Source organism: Urocampus carinirostris, chromosome 2, assembly GCF_059441175.1.
Source record: "Urocampus carinirostris isolate Australia breed hairy pipefish chromosome 2, RoL_Ucar_1.0, whole genome shotgun sequence".
NCBI classification, from domain to species: Eukaryota; Metazoa; Chordata; class Actinopteri; order Syngnathiformes; family Syngnathidae; genus Urocampus; species Urocampus carinirostris.
In genome coordinates this window covers 6,836,366-6,857,500 of record NC_142350.1, presented here as the reverse complement: position 1 = coordinate 6,857,500, position 21,135 = coordinate 6,836,366, and the positions used below count along the sequence as shown (strand labels likewise).

The following is a 21,135-nucleotide window of genomic DNA, read 5'->3' as shown; positions in this document are numbered from 1 at the left end:
CAGATTCATATTTTTACCCAACACCCATTTGGGGAGAGATTTGTCTCGAAACCAAATATTTTCGCGATTTACTCAGTCTAAAACTAATGTGTTGATAAATGCACATGCAAGATTAAAAATATGTAAATGTAAATTGCAGATATATTTGTGGCTCTGCAAAATACATGATTCACACTAGAGTTCTGTGAATGGTACTGGAGAAATTGGAAAATTGGCTTGGAAAGTCCTTAAAAGTGTTAATTTTAGCCATGAAAAAGGTATACACACCCTGTTTCATGTCTTTTTCTTTTATTCTCTTTAAACTAATGAATATTTTTTTTAATTGGCAAAATTTAGAAGCAAAGTAGATTATTTTTCTCATTTTTTGTTTTTTAATGGGCAATTTTACATCCGATCTGTCATACAGATCTGCTCTTTTTTCTTACATTTTATTTTTATGTAGAAAAAGGTTTTTTTTTTGCAAAAGAAAAACAATTATTGAAATTATCTTGGTTATTTGCTAACTGAGAAAGATGGATGAAAATGTTTGCACTGTGTTTTGTCAAATGTGTGATGTCATTAAAGTACAAATATTGAATTAAACAAATAAGTAAAATTATCTACAAATGGAATACGATTCTTTTTTTTGTGTGAACCTTTGACAAATAAAATCTAATTTTTTTAGTCATTTCCATTGTCAATCAAATATGTCATTTGTTTTAAATACAACATGACGTTTTAACACAAATATTATAAATAATGTAAATAATCATGACGAAAAGTTTAAAACATTTCATCTAAATGTTGATATAGCTCAGTAGCCTAGATGGTAGTGTGCCCGCTTTGAGACTGGGATGTCGCTGGTTCGAGTCATACCTAATTGGTATAATGGCGCCGCCCTCTGTTGGCTGCGGCTGCATCGGCTCGCTACAACGGGTCAGGTGTATCGACATTTCGGTCTGTGTACATTGTTACAAAGAATGACAATACAAAGGAAATTATTATTATTATTATTATTATTTTCTCTAACTGGTATTAATAGAGTTCAATAATTATGTATTTTTTTCAATTTATAAATTAAAATTGATCCCAAAACTTATTTTTGAAAATAAAGATACTATTCGTAACAAATTAATTGCCATTTTATCACATGAAATAGTCAAGTTAGGTCATGTTTATTTGTATAGCCCTCATCAAGGTTCTCAAAGGGCTGCACAGACCACAGATTATTGCAAACCACCAACTATTATTACACCGTCCCCTGATCTAAAACCTACATGAGGGCAAGGAAAAACTCAAAAACCTCAGCATGAGGAATACAAAAAACCTTAAGAAGGGACCACACATGAGGTAATTCCCCCTTCCAGGATGACCAGGCTGCAACAGATGTTGCAATAACAAATAATACACATATATTGTCAACATAAAATATAGGTTATTCATATGCTATGAATAGAAGTGTGTTTTAAGCCTAGATTTAAACAGTTCCACTGAGGTTGCAGATCGAATCTCAGGGGGAAAATCATTCCAAAGCACCGGGGCCCGAATGCAGAACGCTCTTGAACCTGCGGTTCTCGTCTTGGCTCTTGGGATTACTAGTAGACCAGCATTTTCAAAGCGAAGGCTCCAGACTGGAACATAGGGGGAAACCAAATCTGAAAGATATGAGGGAGCAAGTCCATGCATGATTTTGTATAGTACCAACAGAACCTTAAACTCACATCTTAAGCTAACAGGGGGCCAGTGCAGGCTAGCTAAAATCGGGGTAATGTGATCAAACTTTCTTGTCTTAGTTAAAAGCCTCACATTTATACCAGTTGAAGGCTCTTGATTTTGGACTTCGGGAGACCGGGGAGTAGTACATTACAGCAATCGAGACGAGGGGTAACAAACGCATGAATTATAATCTCCGCATCCGACTGAAAAGCATAGGGCGTATTTTGGCAATCTTGCGAAGATGGAAAAAAAGCTGTTCTCGTAATATTCCGAACGTGTGTTTATAAGGACAGAATTGGGTCAAATATGACACCTAAATTTTTGACTGAGTCACTCTGGGTGATATTACTTTTGTCAATGTTCAAAGCAGTTTTTGAGAACAAGTCACGGCATTTAGATGGACCAATAACAAACATTTTGATCTTTTCAGAGTTGAGGCGCAAGAAGTAAAGTGACATCCATATTATTATTTCAGTAATGCATGCCTCCAAATTTCCACAGTTTAGTGGAGAAATTTGGGAAGATATAGTTGAGTGTCATCTGCGTAGCAATGGAAACTGATATTATACTTTCTAATAATATCACCTAATGGAAGCATGTAAATGCTGAAAAGAAGGGGGCCAAGTACTGAACCCTGTGGAACACCACAGGTAACACTAAAGGGCTCAGATGTAATTTCACCATATTTAACACAGTGCGCCCTATCTAAGAGGTAGGATCTGAACCATAAGAGGACAGTTCCTGAGAGACCAAGCCATTTTTCTAACCAGTCTAGTAAGATATTATGGTCCACAGTGTCAAAGGCAGCACTAAGGTCCAGCAACAGCAACAGGGATGAAGCGCCGGTGTCCATTGCCAGTAGAAGATCATCAGTTACCTTAATCAGGGCTGTCTCAGTAGAGTGGTTAGCCCTGAATTCTGATTGTATGGATTCAAAAAGATAGTTCTCGCATATAAAATCATTCAGCTGCTGTGCCACAACTTTTTCAAGTAATTCAGAAAGAAACGGTAGGCTTGATACAGGTCTATAATTACATAAGCTTTCTGGATCAAGGTTGGGTCGTTTCAGTGTAGGTTTATAACAGCGGACTTAAAAGCCACTGGAACTACAGTGATATGTTTATAATATTTAGAACTGAAGGTCCAAGGACCCCAAAAAGACCTTTAATCAGCAACCCAGAAGCGGGTCAAACAGCCAAGTAGTCAGTTTGGCCGTATTCACCACCTGTTTAAGATTATCAAGTGATGGATCTCTAAATTGGGAAAAAAATCCCTGGACAGCCACCCTGTCGCGCATCTAAAATTTTCAGACCTTTGACATGTGGCGTATTTACATGGTCTTTAGAAATCTCTTCCCGTTTGCATTGAATCCTCTTATTAAAGAAGACCATAAAATCATGGGCTGAACGGGTAGAACTATCTTGAATAATCTGTTGTCTCGTTAGCAATGCTACTGTGTCGAAAAGGATTTTTGGGTTATTCTTTTGTGCCGCAAATACCTTCGAAAAATAAGCCGATGTTGCAGAGGCAAGAGCTGTTTTATACTTCAACAAACTGACACACCAGGTTTGACGGAAAAGCTCAAGCTTGGTAGTGCGCCATTTTCTTTCATATTTCCTGCAGTCTTGTTTACCCGATCTAGTTTCATCAGTAAACCAAGGCGTGCAACTTTTAGGTTGTGATTTTAGCCGTAGAGCCACCACAGGGGTTTGCGGTTTTTAAGGGTTATTGTTCTATCTTCGTTATTCATTATCCATTATCCGTTATCGGTCAGTTGTAACTAAATAATGATGAGAAATAACAGTAGTACATTTTAAGTAATATTTGTGAGTATTGAAGGAAAAATTATTTAAAGGTATTATGGGAAAAAATATGCATTTATTCATGTAGTTAAGAATGTATGTAAATGATTAATAATTTGGTTGTACAGTTTTGTCTAAAAAAATTGCATTTATTTATACAGTCATTTAAAAGTATCAATTAAATTGTGCTCTGAAAATACGCGTGTGCCATTTGTACATTTATTTAATTTGATTGGTGTTTCAAAAAAAGTAGGCATTTATACATTCATTTAAATGGTTAAAAAAATAATCAAATGGGGTTTACATCCACAATTATAGTCTGTAATCTATATTTTGGAATCTTCTTAACGACCGTGGTGATTATGAGAAACTCGCCGCGATGCGTTCAGAGCACGTCGGAATTTGTGACACCGTTCAGCTGCCGCGTTTAGATTTAGCCTCCGTGAGAAGCCGGCACTTTCCCAGCATGCCCCGGGGCACACTAGCACCCTCCGGAGGACGCGGGCCCGCCCAGCTGCATGATGGGAAGCACATCCGCGTACTTTGAACCCCCGTTGGTCGCCATTGTCAGGCGTGAGGGTGTCACGTGACATGTGACGTCATCACCTCTTTTTGGGGTTTTTACTTTGTATTGTGTGTTTTGTGTTGAAAGGGAAAACAATGCAAAGAAAAAACTTTATTGGTGTGTTTACAGGATACGCTGACACCCCGCTGGGGGTGGGGGGCACCCCCCTCCCCTTTTGCGCTCATCTCCCCCAGGGGGGAGATCTGAAATGATGTCCTGTCATCGTTTATCTTATTTGTTCCCACGAAGCGCTCAAGGCCAATCGTGTGGCCTTCCTTTTTTTTTTACAGTAACTGTCCAACAGTTCATCCATAATTCCGTCCATCCATCCGTCTGTTCATCCGAATGTTCTCCAATTTATCCATCCATTCTTTCCTCCATCCATTCGTCCGTCCAATTATTTATCCGTTCATTATTAGAGGTAAGATGGTTACCCAACCCGCGGGCATTAAGGCCTGAACTAGCGCAAACCTGACATATTAACTTGATTTGAAAGACCCAGTCAGAATATTTCGATTGTGAGACCTTTTTTTCTTGTGAAGAAAAAAAATGTATCCACCCAGGCTTAGTGATTTTGCGCGCTCGATTTGTGTTGCGTGATGGGGGATGGATTCCATTGTGCATTGACCCTCCGCAGGGAAAACTAAGTAAGAACAATGACGTGGATACTTTTTTCTTTTTAAAAGTCAGAGGGAGAGAAGCCCGGCTCTGCCTGAACCCGAAGCAATGATTGACATTTTAGGCCCGATCCGACCCAAATTTCCATTCGGGCTTGCGGCAGGCTCGGGCTTAAAATCCTCCCTCTAATCTGTATGTCTGCCAATTTATCCACCCAGCCATTCATCCATCCAGCCATCAGTCTAACCAACTGTCAGAAAATCCATTCACCCATCCAATTATCCATTTGTTCATCTGAGTATCCAACACGTCATCCATCCATCCATCATTGTATCCATCCATCCATCCATCCATCCATCCATCCATCCATCCATCCATCCAGCCATCAATGTAACCAACTGTCCGCTAATAAATTCACCAATCCAATCATCCATCTGTCCATCAGAGTGTCCAACAACTCTTCCATCCATCCATCCATCCATCCATCCATCCATCCATCCATCCATCCATCCACCCACCCACCCATCCATCCATCCATCCATCCATCCATCCATCCATCCATCCATCCATCCATCCCTCCATACCCTTATCCAACTGTATGTTCATTTATCCATCCATCTACCTATCCATCCCAGACATATCCCTGTGCTCTTACATTTTTTTCTGCAAACTTTAACCTTTGAAATTCCTCTTCGGGATCACTGTCTTTTCCAAAAGCACATCTTGCTCCAGCATGTTCTTCGGCACCTCCTACTTTTATCAAACCTCCCAACCCTGACCTTTCCTCATCACCCCTCCTACCCCAGCAACCCCCGATGACATGATCGAGAATACATTTACCAGCATCAGGTGCTTGGGCCTGAGAACGGAAAATAGAAGAATGACACGGGAACTGTGTGGGTGAGTGTGCGTGCCCGCGCGCGCACGAGGGTGTTGAGGCTATTGTTGAGCATCCAGCTGTGCTGGAGGGAAACAAAGAGTTTTTTTTGTGGCACACACACACACATGGAAAATGTTTTTAAATAATAAGTTACAAAACTATCTTATGCTATCCCAACTTATCTTATGATGATGATTTAGTAAGTGTGTGTGTGTGTGTATGTCTACTTTTTGGAACATCATTTGGCGAGAGCTCAAATATTTTAGGCAGGAAAACCACAACAGCCCCCCGAGGACGCCACCCTCTAAGCCCCACCCCCTCCTCTTCCTTAAAAATTCTCACACTCACTCTCACACACACGCGCAAACAAAGTCCACGCAACATGACGCTCTTGTGTGTGTCTGCACTCTTCCTTGTCTTCACGGCAGGTAAGTCTTCGAAATTTTGCACCTATGTGTGCGTGCGTGCGTAAGAACTCCTACAACTATTCTGCAAGTTTCCTTCTTATGCACAGCGTGACTTAACTGTCAATCATTCCATCTTTCACATCGTTGTGACAGTAAGCGGCTTGATTGACAGGTGATGACATTTGAAATACACTCACTTCTTTAAATACTTTCAAGTGTGTGTGTTTGTTGACACGCACACACAAGCTCTCCAGGAGGTATGTTTCCCGTTGGAGTGTACGTGCATGCGCGCACGCGTGTGATTTATACTCTCCCACATGTGTTCCATCTGTCTTATCATTTCGTCTCTAAAGAAACCAAGTAGTTGTCTGCATGTGTGTGTGTTCAGGTTTGGGTGCGGAGCTGATGACGTCATCCCCAGAATACGAATACCTTGATGACAACTCCACGCTACGTTACACTTTTTATAGTGAGCACGCCCACGCACATGCATGGATGCGCACACGTCCACCTCAACTTAATTGGCTTGTTTGTGCGCGCGCAGGCAACACAAGCAGCGAAGACTTGGACAAGTTTTTGAAGGACAGGAAGGACTTGTTGGACTCACAGGAGGACCAGGACGAGGACCGGGAGGAGGAAGACCGGGACTGGAGCATGGCCACGGCAACCGAAGGAAGCGGAATCACTGTTGGCGGCGCGTCGGTGTCGAACTTTGTCTGCTCGGTGAGGACAAATGATGAGATCGGCCTTGCTGTGAATTTCAGATCCTTTACTCTTTTTGCTTTAAGGGCGTGATGGTGATGCTGATGATGATGGCCGTTGTCATGGCAACGCACACGTGATCTTCGGATATTCATTGTGATGTACACACATGCTATTGTCCTACTTTTGAAACGTCATGTCTTCAGTCAATCAATCGTTCAATCAATCAATCAATCAATCGACCGATCAGTCCATCTATTCAGCCAACCACCCAATCAATCAATCAATAGATCTATCGATCCATTAATGTATCAATCAATACATGAATACACCCACCAATCCATGCACAGATCCACTAATCAATCAAAAAACATAATCTATCTACTAGTGTGAATTTCCCTACGGGGATAAATAGAGTATCTATCTATCTATCTAGTCAATCAATCGTTCAATACATACATACATACATACATACATACATACATACATACATCAATTTACCCAACAATAAATCAATTCATCAATGCATCGATCAATCTATCCATCAATTCTAATCAATCACTTAATAATGCAACAACAATCAACCAATCAATCAATGAATCATAAATCCAATCATCCACGTAATCCATCTATTCATCCGTCCAATCATCAATCGATGCCTCAATTACTCCAGCAATAAATCAATAATTCAATCACTTATTTAATCAATCTATCCATCCATCTATTCTATCCAATCAATCAATCAATCAATCAATCAATGAATTAATCAATTAATCACTCCAGGAATCAATCAATAATTTGAGAACTCACTTAATGAATCTAATAAATCAATCCTATTTTATTCAATCAATCGATCGACCGACCGGCTGACCAATCACTCCTTGCATCAATCACTTCAGGATTCAATCAATAATTCAATCACTCCCTTAATGAATGATGAACCTAAATAATTCGTCCATCCATCCATCGATCCATCCATCCATATTTTATTCAATCGATCAATCAATGCATCAATCACTTCAGGATTCAATCAATAATTGAATCAATCACCTAATGAACACATCCATCCATCTATTTCATTCAATCAATAATTCAATCAATCAATCAATCAATCTGAAGTCACCTGAACTGTATCTCCTTTGTTTTAAAAAACAATAAATATATGACCCAATTGTAATCGTTTTGTTGTTATTTAAATAAATATCCATCCATCCATCCACTTATCTTCCGCTTATCCGAGGTCGGGTCGCGGGGGCAGCAGCCTTAAAAGGGAAGCCCAGACGTCCCTATCCCCAGCCACCTCCTCCAGGTCATCCCGAGGCATTCCCAAGCCAGCCGAGAGACATAGTCTCTCCAGCGTGTCCTAAGTCGCCCCCGGGGCATCCTGCCGGTAGGACATGCCCGGAACACCTCCCGAGGGAGGCGTTCAGGAGGCATCCTTATCAGATGCCCGAGCCACCTCAACTGGCTCCTCTCAATGTGGAGGAGCAGTGGCTCTACACAGAGTCCCTCCCGGATGACTGAGCTTTGCACCTTTTCTCTAAGGGAGAACCCAGACACCCTGCGGAGGAAACTCATTTCGGCCACTTGTATCCGGGATCGTGTTCTTTCGGTCACAACCCAAAGTTCGTGACCATAGGTGAGGGTAGGAACTCTTCACCACGACGGACCGATACAGGGTCCGAATGACGGTAGACGCTGCACCGACCCGTCTGTTGATCTCTCGTTCCATCCTACCCTCACTCGTGAACAAGACCCCAAGATGCTTGAACTCCTACACTTGGGGCAAGATCTCTTCCCCAACCCGGAGAGAGCATGCCACCCTTTTCTGACTGAGTACCATGGTCTCGGACTTGAAGGTGCTGATCCGCTTTACACTCGGCTGCGAATCGCTCCAGCGAGAGCTGAAGATCATGGCCTGAGGAAGCCAACAGCACCACGTCATCTGCAAAAAGCAGTGACGCAATGCTGAGGCCCCCAAACCGGACTCCATCCCTACCAAGGCTGCGCCTAGAAATTCTGTCCATAAAAGTTATGAACAGAATCGTGACAAAGGGCAGCCCTGGCGGAACGAATCCGACTTACTGCTGCCAGTACAGACCAGACTGGCACTGGGCATACAGGGACTGCACAGCCCGGATAAGACTGTGCGGTACCCCATACTCCCGAAGCACCCCCCACAGGGCTTCCCGAGGAACACGGTCGAATGCCTTCTCCAAGTCCACAAAACACATGTAGACCGGACAGGAAAACTCCCATGCACCCTGAACGACCCTGCAGAGTGTGTAGAGCTGGTCCAGTGTTCCACGGCCAGGATGAAAACCACACTGTTCCTCCTGAATCTGAGATTCGACCTCCTGGCGGACCCTCCTCTCCAGTACCCCCGAATAGACCTTACCAGGGAGGCTGAGAAGTGTGATTCCCCTGTAGTTGGAACACACTCTCTGGTCCCCCTTCTTAAAGACGGGAACTACCACCCCAGTCTGCCAGTCCAGAGGCACTGTCGCCGATGTCCACGCGATGTTGCAGAGGGATGTCAACCATGACACGCCCACAACATCCAGAGCCCTAATGAACTCCGGGCGAATCTCATCGACCCCTGGGCCCTGCCACCGAGGAGCTTTTTGACCACCTCGGTGACTTAAATCCCAGAGATGCGAGAGCCCAACTCAGAGTCCTCCGGCTCTGCTTCCCCAGAGGAAGACGTGTCGGTGGGATTGAGGAGGTCTTCGAAGTACTCCGCCCACCGATTCACAACGTCCCGGGTCAGCAGCGCCCCACACTGTCGATGGCACACCGCTTCCCCGCCAAGACGTCGGATGGTGGACCAGAATTTCCTCGAAGCCGTTCGGAAGTCGGCTTCCATGGCCTCGCCAAACTCCTCCCATGCCCGAGTTTTTGCCTCGGCAACCGCCGAAGCCGCATTCCGCTTGGCCAGCCGATACCTGCCAGCTGCTTCCAGAGTCCCATAGGCCAGGAAGGCCCGATAAGACTCTTTCTTCACTTTGACGGCATTCCTCACCGCCGGTGATCACCAACGGGTCTGAGGGTTGCCGCCGCGACTACCTTACGGCCACAGCTCCGATCAGCCGCTTCCACAATGGAGGCGCGGAACATGGTCCACTCTGACTCAATGTCCCCCGCCTCTCTCGGGACATGGGAAAAGTTCTGCCGGAGGTGCGAATTGAAACTTCTTCTGACAGGAGATTCTGCCAGCCGTTCCCAACAGACCTTCACAACACGCTTGGGTCTGCCGGGTCAGACCGGCATCTTCCCCCACCATCGAAGCCAATCACCAACAGGTGGTGATCAGTTGACAGCTTCGCCCCTCTCTTCACCCGAGTGTCCAGAACATGCGGCCGCAGGTCAGACGAAACGACGACAAAGTCGATCATCGAACTACGGCCTAGGGTATCCTGGTGCCAAGTGTACAAATGTACACCCTTATATCTGAACATGGTGTTCGTTATGGACAAACCATGCCGGGCACAGAAGTCCAATAACGAAACACCACTCGGATTCGGGTCAGGGGGGCCGTTCTTCCCAATCACGTCCCTCCAGGTCTCACTGTCATTGCCCACGTGAGCGTTGAAGTCTCCCAGCAGTGCGAGTGAGTCCCCAGGGGGCGCGCTCTCATGCACACCCTCTAAGGACTCCAAGAAGGGTGGGTACTCTGAACTGCTATTTGGTGCATAAGCGCAATCAACAGTCAGGACCCGTCCCCCCACCCGAAGACGGAGGGAGGCTACCCTCTCGTCTACTGGGGTGAACCCCTACGTACAGGCGCCGAGCCGTGGAGCAACTAATATGCCCACACCAGCTCCGCGCCTCTCACCATGGGCAACTCCAGAGTGGAAGAGAGTCCAACCCCTCTCGAGAGGACTGGTTTCCAGAGCCCAAGCCGTGTGTGGAGGTGAGTCCGACTATATCTAGTTGGAATTTCTCAACCTCACGCACCAACTCGGGCTCCTTCCCTGCCAGAGAGGTAACGTTCCATGTCCCAAAAGCCAGTTTCTGTGGCCGGGGATCGTCGCGCCAAGGACCCCTCCCTTGGCCGCTACCCAGCTCTCTGCGCACCCGACCCCTTTGGCCCCTCCTACAGGTGGTGAGCCCATGGGAAGAGGGTCCCATGTCGTCCGTTTGGGCTGTGCTTGGCTGGACCCCGTGGGTAAAGGTCCGGCCACCAGGAGCTCGCAAGCGGACCCCACCTCCAGGCCTGGCTCCAGAAGGGGGCCCCGGAAACCCGCGTCCGGGCGAGGGAAATTGAGGACCAATGTTTTTGCTCGTCATAATAGGTTTTCTGATCTGCATTTTGTCTGGCCACTCACCTAGAACCTGTTTGCCATGGGTGACCCTACCAGGGGCTTAAAGCCCCCGACAACATAGCTCCTAGGATCATTGGGACACACAAACTCCTCCACCACGATAAGGTAGCAGATCAGGGAGGAGTAAATAAATATCAAGTGATGTAATTATTGTCATCATTAAATGCAGATACGAGTATGATACAATATTAGTATTGGTCACGAGTACCTCAATATGAGGTTGGAATCAGCACCACCAACCTGGTATAGACGAGTACCATTACCTGGTATCGAGGTGATATCAGGACACATTTTGGGCCATCACTATTTGTGATGGCTATTGATAGGGTATTGGCCATTGGACACGGTACTTAAAACTCAGTTTGTAGGAGCACCAACACTTATCAAAAAACCCCGCTAATAGGCTCAACAGTACCGGGCTGATATCAGGACCTCTATTAACACTGGTGTTGTCTGCCATATTTATGTCACGAATCGGAGCGGGAAAAAGGACCCATTCGCGTAGACGTACTCACAATTTATTGGGGGAGGATGAGGAGGGTGAGCACACTCGATCCGGGGATCGATGGTCGCGGAGTGGATTAGAAATCCCAACATAAGAAAAGTTGTCAAAAACAAACAAACGAATTATACCAAAAACAAAACAGGATCAAATACAGGCAGATTCACGGAACTAGGCATTTAACAGGTTTTAACAGATGTCTCAAGGAGTTTAACCAGGTTTAACAAACGTTCCAGCAACGCACAGTACAAAAGAGCGCGCTTAAGTACTTCAAGAGCAATCAGTCCAATGCGTCTCAGCCGGTGTCAAGGGGCGGGGCCAGCTGGGCGCCATGGCAACCGTGCAGGACATGCCAACTTATGTCAGTACAAATATAAAAATAAAGCCTTCTATGAACACATTTAATAATGAAAAAAGATACAGGAAAGTGGTGAATAATTCAAATATAATTTGTTCATGTTAGCCCAGAGAGGGATGGACGCCACCAGGCTGTACACGCTCAAGATACACCACAGTAAACGGTGCCCCTACGAGCCTAGTGGTTTAGGGATCTAATTAAATATATTTTGTTTATTTTGTTTTGCACTCGCGGACGTCAAACATGACGACCTCGGTCAGACTTGACGTGAGACCTTGCGGGCGGGGCCGACGCTGACGTCATCCTCCGAATGGTTCAAAGATGATAAAATGTTTCTTTGATGCTGAATAACTTGAAAGGGGAACACGTCGTTTGTCTTCCTTAGGAGGTCAAAGACTTGCACACGCGTGGAAACGCACACAAACACGTACACGCAAATGAACTGTACACGGGCCAAACCGGTTAAATGTTCAAATCAAAACAGTTATAACTACAAAGCTTTATTTAAATAGTAAACATTCAAAAAGAGACAAAGAACAATAGATGAGCTAAAGCTCTTAAAAATATTTACATGGTCTCATGACGCAACTGGACATGAAAAAAGGAGGACATTAAATGACACCAAATACCATTTACCGTATTTTCCGCACTATCAGGCGCACCGGGTTATGGGGCGCACCCCGAAAAAATAGTTTTTGGTCCTATTTTTGACATACATAAGACGCATCGGATTTTAAGGCGCTACAATGGGAACGTCGACAAAACAGTCAGATAGTTCAGTCCAACTTATTACCCCCTTAACATTCCGAAAGCTTGCAAAGACGCAAATACGTGTCGAGAACACGTGCGGATGCGGTGTCCGTACGATGTCACTCAAATGCATCGTTCCATCATTCGGAAGGTTAAAGTCTTGGGATTCAAGAAATGCCAACCATTCCTTAGTATCTATTTTCTTTTTCGCTCGCAACTTTAATGTGCATATGACAATAAACACTTGGAATTGAGTTTAATTTAAAAATAGACACTCCATTCCATCCATTATCTGCACCGCTTATCACAGAAACTTCGAGTTCAGTCTGAAACAAGATACAGGGACAATATAAAACCCGGAGTAGCTCACCGAAGTCGTTGTGTTCATAATAATGTGCAGCCAATGTCCTCTTATATCCGTGAGGGTAGTAAATCCAGGAGAATAAAATATTTACAAATACAGAATAGAGAAAAATGCTTTCTCTATGCCGTCAGCCACGTGCTATACGCATTCATCTTTTTTGGCCAATTGCAGGCTTTGTTTCGCCGTTTAAGCCAATGCCAGCCTGTAAATGATAAAAAGGATCCGCCCCTTGACCTCCGAATAACTTTAGCCAATAGTGATCGATTCAACTGATGATTGACACATCTTTTTCGGCCAATTGCAGGCTTTGTTTTGCCGTTTAAGCCAATGCCAGCCTGTAAATGATAAAAAGGATCCGCCTCTTGACCTCCGAATAACTTTAGCCAATAGTGATCGATTGAAATGATGATTGACACATTGGTTAGCCAATGAAACGCCGGTAAATAAATCCCAGCATACACCGCGTACTACTTGGCGTTCAGGGGAAAATCTAGTCGGCGGCTGCAAGTTAGTTGGAAAACTTTGCAATTTTAAAATTGATCCATAAATAAGGCGCACTGTATTATAAGGCGCATGGTCAGCTTTTGAAAAAAATAATGGCTTTTAGGTGCGCCTTATAATGCGGAAAATACGGTAATTGTTTCAGATTTTTTAAGTATCTCTCTCTCTCTCTCTCTCTCTCTCTATATATATATATATATATATATATATATATATATATATATATATATATATATATATATCATTTGACACTTTTTAACGTTACTATTCTATCGTTTTGTTGTCAATAAACGTCCTCTACTGGCTGACCAACTTAGTACACACCAGCCATTTAATTATGGCGTCACGGCGCAAAAACGTGCTTAAAAAGAAACGGATATTCGGTGCAATGTCGGCACACGTAAGGCTCTCAATGCTCATTTCTCGATGTTACTTTTTTCTCAAATACTACAGGAAAGTCATGAAGTTATGAACTATATTCTCAGCCGCTGCTTACAAACTGAGCTATTTAAGACGTAAGATTTCGTTAGCTTGTAAGCTAGCCGACTTGCTAAGTTTTTGTTTATTGTATTGCTTGTTTGTTTATTTTGAAAACTGTGAACAAAAATGCACAAACACGTTTTGTAATAATAATGTCATAACAATCGTAATAATAAAAATAATATCAATATTCTATCTCTCGCTCTATCTCTCTCTCTCCCCCCTTTCTCTCCCTCTCCTTTGTTTCTTTGCGCCTTTGTCTTTTTCACCTTCTATCCTTCAATTCAACCATCCCTTCATTTTTCTCTTCCTCTGCTCTTTCTTTGTTCTTTTCTTTGCTCCTTCCTTCTTTCATTCTTCCATCTGTTCTTTTTATGTTCTTCCCATTCTCATTCCTTGCTCATTCCTGCCCTTTCTGTATCTGATACTTCCTGACTTTCTTTGCTCCTCACATTCTATCTTTGCTCTTCCTTTCCTCCTTTTTTTGTTCTTTCGTTCATCTGTTCTTTTTTTCTGTTCCTTTGTTCTTTTCTTTTTTCCTGTTCTCTCTGTTATTCCTCTTATAAATTTAAGGGTGTATGGTAAAAAGTAGTTTTGATTTGAAACTCAAGTCAAATTGAAAAAAGGAGATGTCTGGATGATTTATTTTCCAGTCAACGCGAGTGCCTCACTCCAAACCAAAGACCCTCCGGCAAAGCGGGCGCCTCGCTAACACGGGACACTTACGCCTGTTTAACCTTTGACTCCGATGTCCGCTCACCTTGCGACAACCTTTTGAATATTGAAAAGATCGCCTTCTTCATCCATCAGCGAGAAGCTGGCGGACGCACTTTTGAGCTGACGAATGACAAAAGGTGGGAGGGCGCCACGCCACGGAGAGGATAAAGGCAAAGGCGCCGCAACCCCCGAGAGACACCACCACCACCAGACCACGAGAAGAAAGAAGGACAAAAAGAAGAAAATCATCTTTCCACCAGAATCAGGTAATAAACTTCATTGTTTTGTTTTTGATTTGATTTTGGGTGATTTATTTGGAGTTTTCTAGGTTAGTTGATCAAATTTCTGCAGTTAATAGACTTTCCCCACAGAAAACTCAAGCTAAAAAAAAACCTTGATAGGTTCAAATTTTATCTTTAAATAATGACCTTAAGAGACTCATATAAAAGTTGCATTATAAACATTTTTAAACCTTTTTTTCTTGTAGAAGAAAGATAATAGGGAGCTAAAATAGTAAAATAAATTGAACAATATATAAAATAAGATGAATTGCATTCAACATATGCCCTTATTAAATTGAATAAGCGCAATGTTTTTCTCCTCTGCAATTTCTACGACTAAGCCAGTAATACCTTGCTCCGTGTTTTTTTCAAGCTTTTTTGAGCTCTTTTATTTTTTTTATCATTTTATGTATTTCAGCAATGCTAACGTAAGACGGTAACAAAATAATAACAATCAAAATAATAAAATATCTCTCTTTTCAGGTTTTGCATTCATCAGAACAAGTCTCTATTTAAATTTAGTATTACCGGCCCTAGGGTAGCACGGCGGCGCAGTGCAGGCACAGTTCTAAGGTCTTGGGAACCTCCTGAGTGGGTTCAAATTCAGCTACTTCCTGTGCGGAGTTTGTATGTTCTCCCCGTGCTTGAGTGGGTTTCCTCCAGGCACTCCGGTTTCCTCCCACATTCCAAAGACATGCATTTCAGGTGGATTGGCCGGTCCAAATTGTCCTTAGGTGTGAATGAGCAAGCGAGTTGTCTGTCCCCCAGTTCAGGTTGTCCCCTGCCCACTGCCCGATGATTGCTGGGATGGGCTCCAGAACCCCCGCGACCCTACTGAGGATAAGCGGTGCAGCTAATGAGATGAGATGAGATTACCGGCCCTAATAATAATAATACAGTGACAAAGTAATAACAATAATTAGAATATATTTTGGATTTTCTATTAATGCGGTTGCAGGTGCAATGGAGAGCGTACGAACGTTCCTGTTCCTGTATATGAGCTTGTCCCTGTTGACGGTCATCTGCTGGGGTCAAAGGTTGTCGGCAGATACAAAAATTCCTGCCACGCCCGACCAAGAACAGCTCTTGCGATTTGCAAATGACGACCTGGTACGTTAATGTGCTTGTTTGTGTCTGTTTGTGCCGTCACGTGAAATTTACCATAACTACATCGAATGACTGCAGCCAATCAGATGAAAGATGGCTGATTATAATGAGCCCATTCCTTTCCCCTTTAGTAGTCCATCATCAGGGCTGCCTATCATTAACCCACACTCATATGTTTTACACCTCGCCACGCGCCGCAGGATGCCGCCATGTTTATCGATACCGGTTGTGTGTTTGTGTGCAGGCGGTGGCGCTGCAGGGCTTCCTAGACGAGGAGGAAGAAAACGGCTTGGGTCTGTCCGTGGAGAAGAAGGCCAGCTACATCCCTCGGGTGAGAACACGAGTGACTCCTTCCATCACCACATGAGAATCACAAACTGGAAAAAAAATTCTTACGTTTAGGTGTGCCCTTGAGTAGGTGTCATAGAATAGCTTTAAATAAAACACAGGTTCTCGTGATGATATAAAATGACACTATTTGTGTTGCTCGCTTGTAAGGTTTAGTTCTAGGCAGAGGTGGGTAGAGTAGCCAAAAAATTAAGTAAAAGTACTGTTACTTCAGAATAATATGACTCGAGTAAAAGTAAAAGTAATCATCCAAATAATTACTTGAGTTAGAGTAAAAAAGTACTTGGTGAAAAAACTACTACTATAGTACTGGACCAATGTCTTATTTAGGTTTTTTTTTTTTTTCCAAAAACAACCATTCAATCAGATCTCAATTATCAAAGACCATCCAATCAACAATAAATTAAAAGTCTGTACACAGTTTTTTGGGGTGAACCCTCTTTGGATTAAATTTTATAAACATACATATATTTATATTTACATGTAAATACATACATACATGCATTATCTGCACCCCTTATGCTCAGTAGGGTCACGGGGGTGCTGGAGCCCATCCCAGCCTCTTTGGGCAGGGGACACCCTAAACTGGTTGCCAGCCAGTGGTAGCTAAATTTGAACCCATGACCTCAGAACTGTGCCGCATCACTCAGCTACTGTGCTTCAGCATTTGTGTGTGTGTGTGTGTATATGTATATATATATATATATATATATATATATATATATATATATATATATATATATATATATATATATATATATATATATATATATATATATATATATATATATATATATATATATATATATATATATATATATATATATATATATATATATATTATATGTGTATATAATATGTATATATAATATGTATATATAATATGTATGTATATGTGTATATGTCTCATTCTCATCTCATTAGCTTCACCGCTTATCCTCAGTAGGGTCGCGGGGGTGCTGGAGCCCATCCCAGCAATCATCGGGCAGTGGGCAGGGAACACCCTGAACTGGTTGCCAGCCAATCGCAGGGCACACAGAGACAGACAACTCACTCATTCACACCTAGGGACAATTTGGACCGGCCAATCCACCTGAAATGCATGTCTTTGGAATGTGGGAGGAAACCGGAGTGCCCGGAGGAAAACCCAAGCACGGGGAAGATATACAAACTCCGCACAGTAAGGCCGGTAGCTGGATTTGAACCCACGCAGGAGGTTTCCACGACCTCAGAACTGTGCCGCACACGCGCTAACCACTGCGTATATGTGTATATGTGTATATGTATATATATGTATAAATATATATATATATATATATATATAAATAAATATAAATAAATATATATATATATGTGTGTGTGTGTGTGTGTGTGTGTGTGTGTGTGTGTGTGTGTGTGTGTGTGTGTGTGTGTGTGTGTGTGTGTGTGTGTGTGTGTGTGTGTGTGTGTGTGTGTGTGTGTGTGTGTGTGTATCTAAATTGGAATATTGGAATTGAGAATTAAGCTTTGCAGTGTGAACTAACCAAAGTGTCTTTCAAAGCCAGACAGGGAGTGTGTGGCCCCTAAAGGGACCGTGTGTAATGTTTAGTGCCTCTTAGTTGTAAAAAAAACAGTTTTCATTCAAAAATATCGTTTTGAGTAATAGGCAAAAATACATGATCAATCATACCAACTTAATTTTTTATAACTATTTATAGGTCAATCAATTTGTATTTATTTTACAGTACATAGCGTAATCCATACTCTGAAGTCTTGCTGCTATGCTGTGCTCCTTTGGCGCCAGTTTTCGTCCGTATTGGATAATTCAATGCCATCAATGTACTTTTAAGGCAATTGTTTTCCTTAAATAATAAAATACTGTTTTAATGTATAATAAATATAGCACAGGGATAAAAATAGATTTAATTTTATTAGTAAGTGTTCGACATACTTATTTTGTGTTTATTTGAGTGTTAAGTAAAAAAAAAAAAAGGGAAATAATACTACTTCTGTGTTTCCTGCATCACTTTTGGTTCCAGATTGCGTGTGTCATTTTATATGACATTTTTACAGTTTTGCTGTTTCTGTTGTGTACGTTGTTTTTTTTCTTTCTTATAACTCCTGAAGCTCCTCTGGGATATAATACATATTCATTTAAACTGATTTCTTGCTCGCTATTTAACAATAACACAGTAGTCATAATTATATAATAATAATAATTTTAACAAATAAATAAAATTATAAGCATGTTTTTGTGGTTGATTTCAGTCAGCTATTCTGTTTTAGTTATAATAACACAGAATTGGTAGTAGTAATATTCACAATAACCATATGGATGTTTAAACTAGAGATCACCAACGTGGTGCCTGCTGGCCCTAGGTAGCCCCCTAAGAACACCTTCCGCGGACCAGTTCTAAAAATGGCACACGAGTGATGCGTCATTGTGAAATTTTAAGAAATTTGTTTTCTACTTCGCATGAGAAATCATTGATCCCTGTATTTAGATAGATGATCAATTCTTCAAAAATAGTTGCATCAGTCTGTGCCCTTATACAAGGCAGGTGTTTTAGTAGTTGACTGCTCCTCTTGTATTTTGTACATCTTATTAATAACATATTAACAACTTGACATCAAATTAACATCTCAAGTCAAATGTATTTATAAAAGCTTTAATTACACAGTGTATCTAGGACAAGGGTCTCTAACGTGGTGCTCACAGGCACAAAGGTGCCCCCTAGGAACGGTTGAGTATCCTGCATTCCTGTTCTCAAAATAGCTCACCGGTCCTGGGTCATTGTGATTTTCTAGTGAAATAATGTTTCGGTTCACCGGCTTCATGGACAAAAAATAACGCATTTATCATTCTATAAAACAATTAAGACAATAGACTGAGAATTCATCCATGTATCAAACAAATGTATTTTATGTATTCATTTTGATTTATTTATCAGGAAATACAACAAACTAAATTCAAATATATGGGTGTTATGAAGCGAATGACCGAATGTGTGCAGTTTTTAGCTGGATATCTGGCTACATTTTTAGCTTTGGAGGTACCTCACTTCCTACCTTTTTAGCTACCGAGTTAGCTTTTTACATTGTTTGCACACTCACTAGCTAACATTTTATCTTTTTTCCTAGTTATCAAGCTAAATTTTGGCCTCCTTTCTAGCTATCTATCTAGATTTTTACTCTTTTAGCCAGCTAGCTAACCACCTCTTTTTTACCTGTTTACCTATTAAGCTTACTATCAAGCTATCTTTTTAACTATGTAAGGTCCTATTTTAGAAATCCATATCAAACTGGGTACCTTTTGCGCTTTTTAGTAACAAAAACTGGCTCTCTGCTTGAAAAAGGTTGGTGACCCCTGCTCTAGAGGCTGCACAGGCTACATCTACAACATGGCCTGGTCTAAAACGTGCATAACAGTAAAAACTCACAAGACGCACCAAAGTCATCTCAGTACTGCAAATGTTTGTTAGTGCAATTTGTTGACACGATTGTTTTTGGTTTGGTGCGTCAGTGCGATGTTGGCGAGCGCTGCGCCATGAAGCACGGCCCCCGAATCGGACGTCTTTGCGACTGCTTGAGGGGAACGGCATGCAACACTTTCTTCCTGCGCTGTTATTGAACACCGCGCCGCCCACCTGTGAGGACGCAGTTTAGCTAACGGCTAACTCAAACAAAGATTCTCACACTGTAATTTCAAACCAAGATGGCGCTATTCCCGTTTTGTGACGGTCATTAACTGGCGTCATCACGGGTGTTCTTTACCTGCAGCACTTTTACTTCTTTGCTGTCCTTCTCACTGTCAACCCTCACCTGGTGTCACCTCCCATTTTGTTCAATAAACATTATTAACACTATTTCCTGTCTTCTTGCAATTGAAACACTGTTTTGTCCGGCTCCGCACCTTTCTTTAAACTTGATTTTGTAGTTTGTTACTCATCACCTGGGGATTTCATATTTACGGAAATGGAAAGCTTTTTTATCTTCCAGTTTTGCCGTCAACGCGGTCAAGGTAGTTTATTTTTTAATTTTTTTGCCTCTGACCCAAGTAATGACAGCAATAATGCTTAAAACAAGGTTTTTATTAGGTTATTAGTGTGTTATTACCATTTAGCTTTAAACTTCCCCATTTTTCATCCACTTTTACCTGAGTCAGGCGACATGGTAGTTTTTACCTCTAGCCTAGAGGTAAAATTGGGCCCAACCAGGCCCGCGGGTTTAAAAGCCCAAACCAGCCTGAGACTGTTACTTTATTTGAGGGACCGATCTCAAAGCAACTCAAATTTTTATATTTTATCTGTGAGGAGGGACCAGCTCGGTGGCCTTGGGGGTAGGGCGCTGGTTCAAGCCTCGGCCGAGTCATACCTAAGACTTACAACATTGGTACTTGTTGCCTCCCTGCTTGGTGCTCGGCATTAAGGGTTGGAATTGGGGGGTCACCTAATGACTCCCAACACATCAATTGGGTTGAGCGAGGGGGCTGGGAATCCCCTCCTCTGTATCAACCTCCCAGAAAGAGTCAGAAATATAAATGTGTTCTTGACTCTAGCCACCTCCTACAAGGGAGATATGGCTCCATTATATATATATATATATATATATATATATATATATATATATATATATATATATATATATATATATATATATATATATATATGTGTGAGGAGGAGGAAGAAAGGGTGATTTTGGCCCGCTCCACAAAGAAAAGGAAAAAGGACAAACGACAAGGGATGATTAAAAAA

General features: G+C 42.2%; 2 protein-coding genes across 2 annotated transcripts; both read left to right on the top strand.

Annotated features, from left to right (window-relative positions):
* Positions 1-5,862: 5,862 nt before the first annotated feature.
* Positions 5,863-7,846, top strand: LOC148370832 (uncharacterized). The gene is made up of 4 exons (XM_088327769.1): positions 5,863-5,988; positions 6,356-6,436; positions 6,512-6,690; positions 6,756-7,846. The coding sequence occupies exons 1-4, from the start codon at positions 5,943-5,945 to the stop codon at positions 6,807-6,809; spliced, it is 360 nt and encodes a 119-aa protein (XP_088183895.1). The 5' UTR covers positions 5,863-5,942; the 3' UTR covers positions 6,810-7,846.
* Positions 7,847-14,771: 6,925 nt separating this feature from the next.
* cart4 (cocaine- and amphetamine-regulated transcript 4) lies at positions 14,772-20,247 on the top strand. Its single transcript, XM_088327768.1, has 4 exons — positions 14,772-14,932; positions 15,906-16,057; positions 16,299-16,385; positions 19,905-20,247. Exons 1-4 carry the CDS (start codon positions 14,794-14,796, stop codon positions 20,010-20,012), a joined length of 486 nt encoding a protein of 161 aa, XP_088183894.1. The 5' UTR covers positions 14,772-14,793; the 3' UTR covers positions 20,013-20,247.
* Positions 20,248-21,135: the final 888 nt, after the last annotated feature.

Coding starts and splice junctions, on each gene's coding strand:
- cart4 (XM_088327768.1), top strand. CDS start 14,794: ATGACAAAAGGTGGGAGGGCGCCACGCCACGGAGAGGATAAAGGCAAA. Junction 14,933..15,905: donor CATCTTTCCACCAGAATCAG/GTAATAAACTTC, acceptor ATGCGGTTGCAG/GTGCAATGGAGAGCGTACGA. Junction 16,386..19,904: donor AGGCCAGCTACATCCCTCGG/GTGAGAACACGA, acceptor TTGGTGCGTCAG/TGCGATGTTGGCGAGCGCTG.
- LOC148370832 (XM_088327769.1), top strand. CDS start 5,943: ATGACGCTCTTGTGTGTGTCTGCACTCTTCCTTGTCTTCACGGCAG. Junction 5,989..6,355: donor CTTCCTTGTCTTCACGGCAG/GTAAGTCTTCGA, acceptor GTGTGTGTTCAG/GTTTGGGTGCGGAGCTGATG. Junction 6,437..6,511: donor GCTACGTTACACTTTTTATA/GTGAGCACGCCC, acceptor GTGCGCGCGCAG/GCAACACAAGCAGCGAAGAC.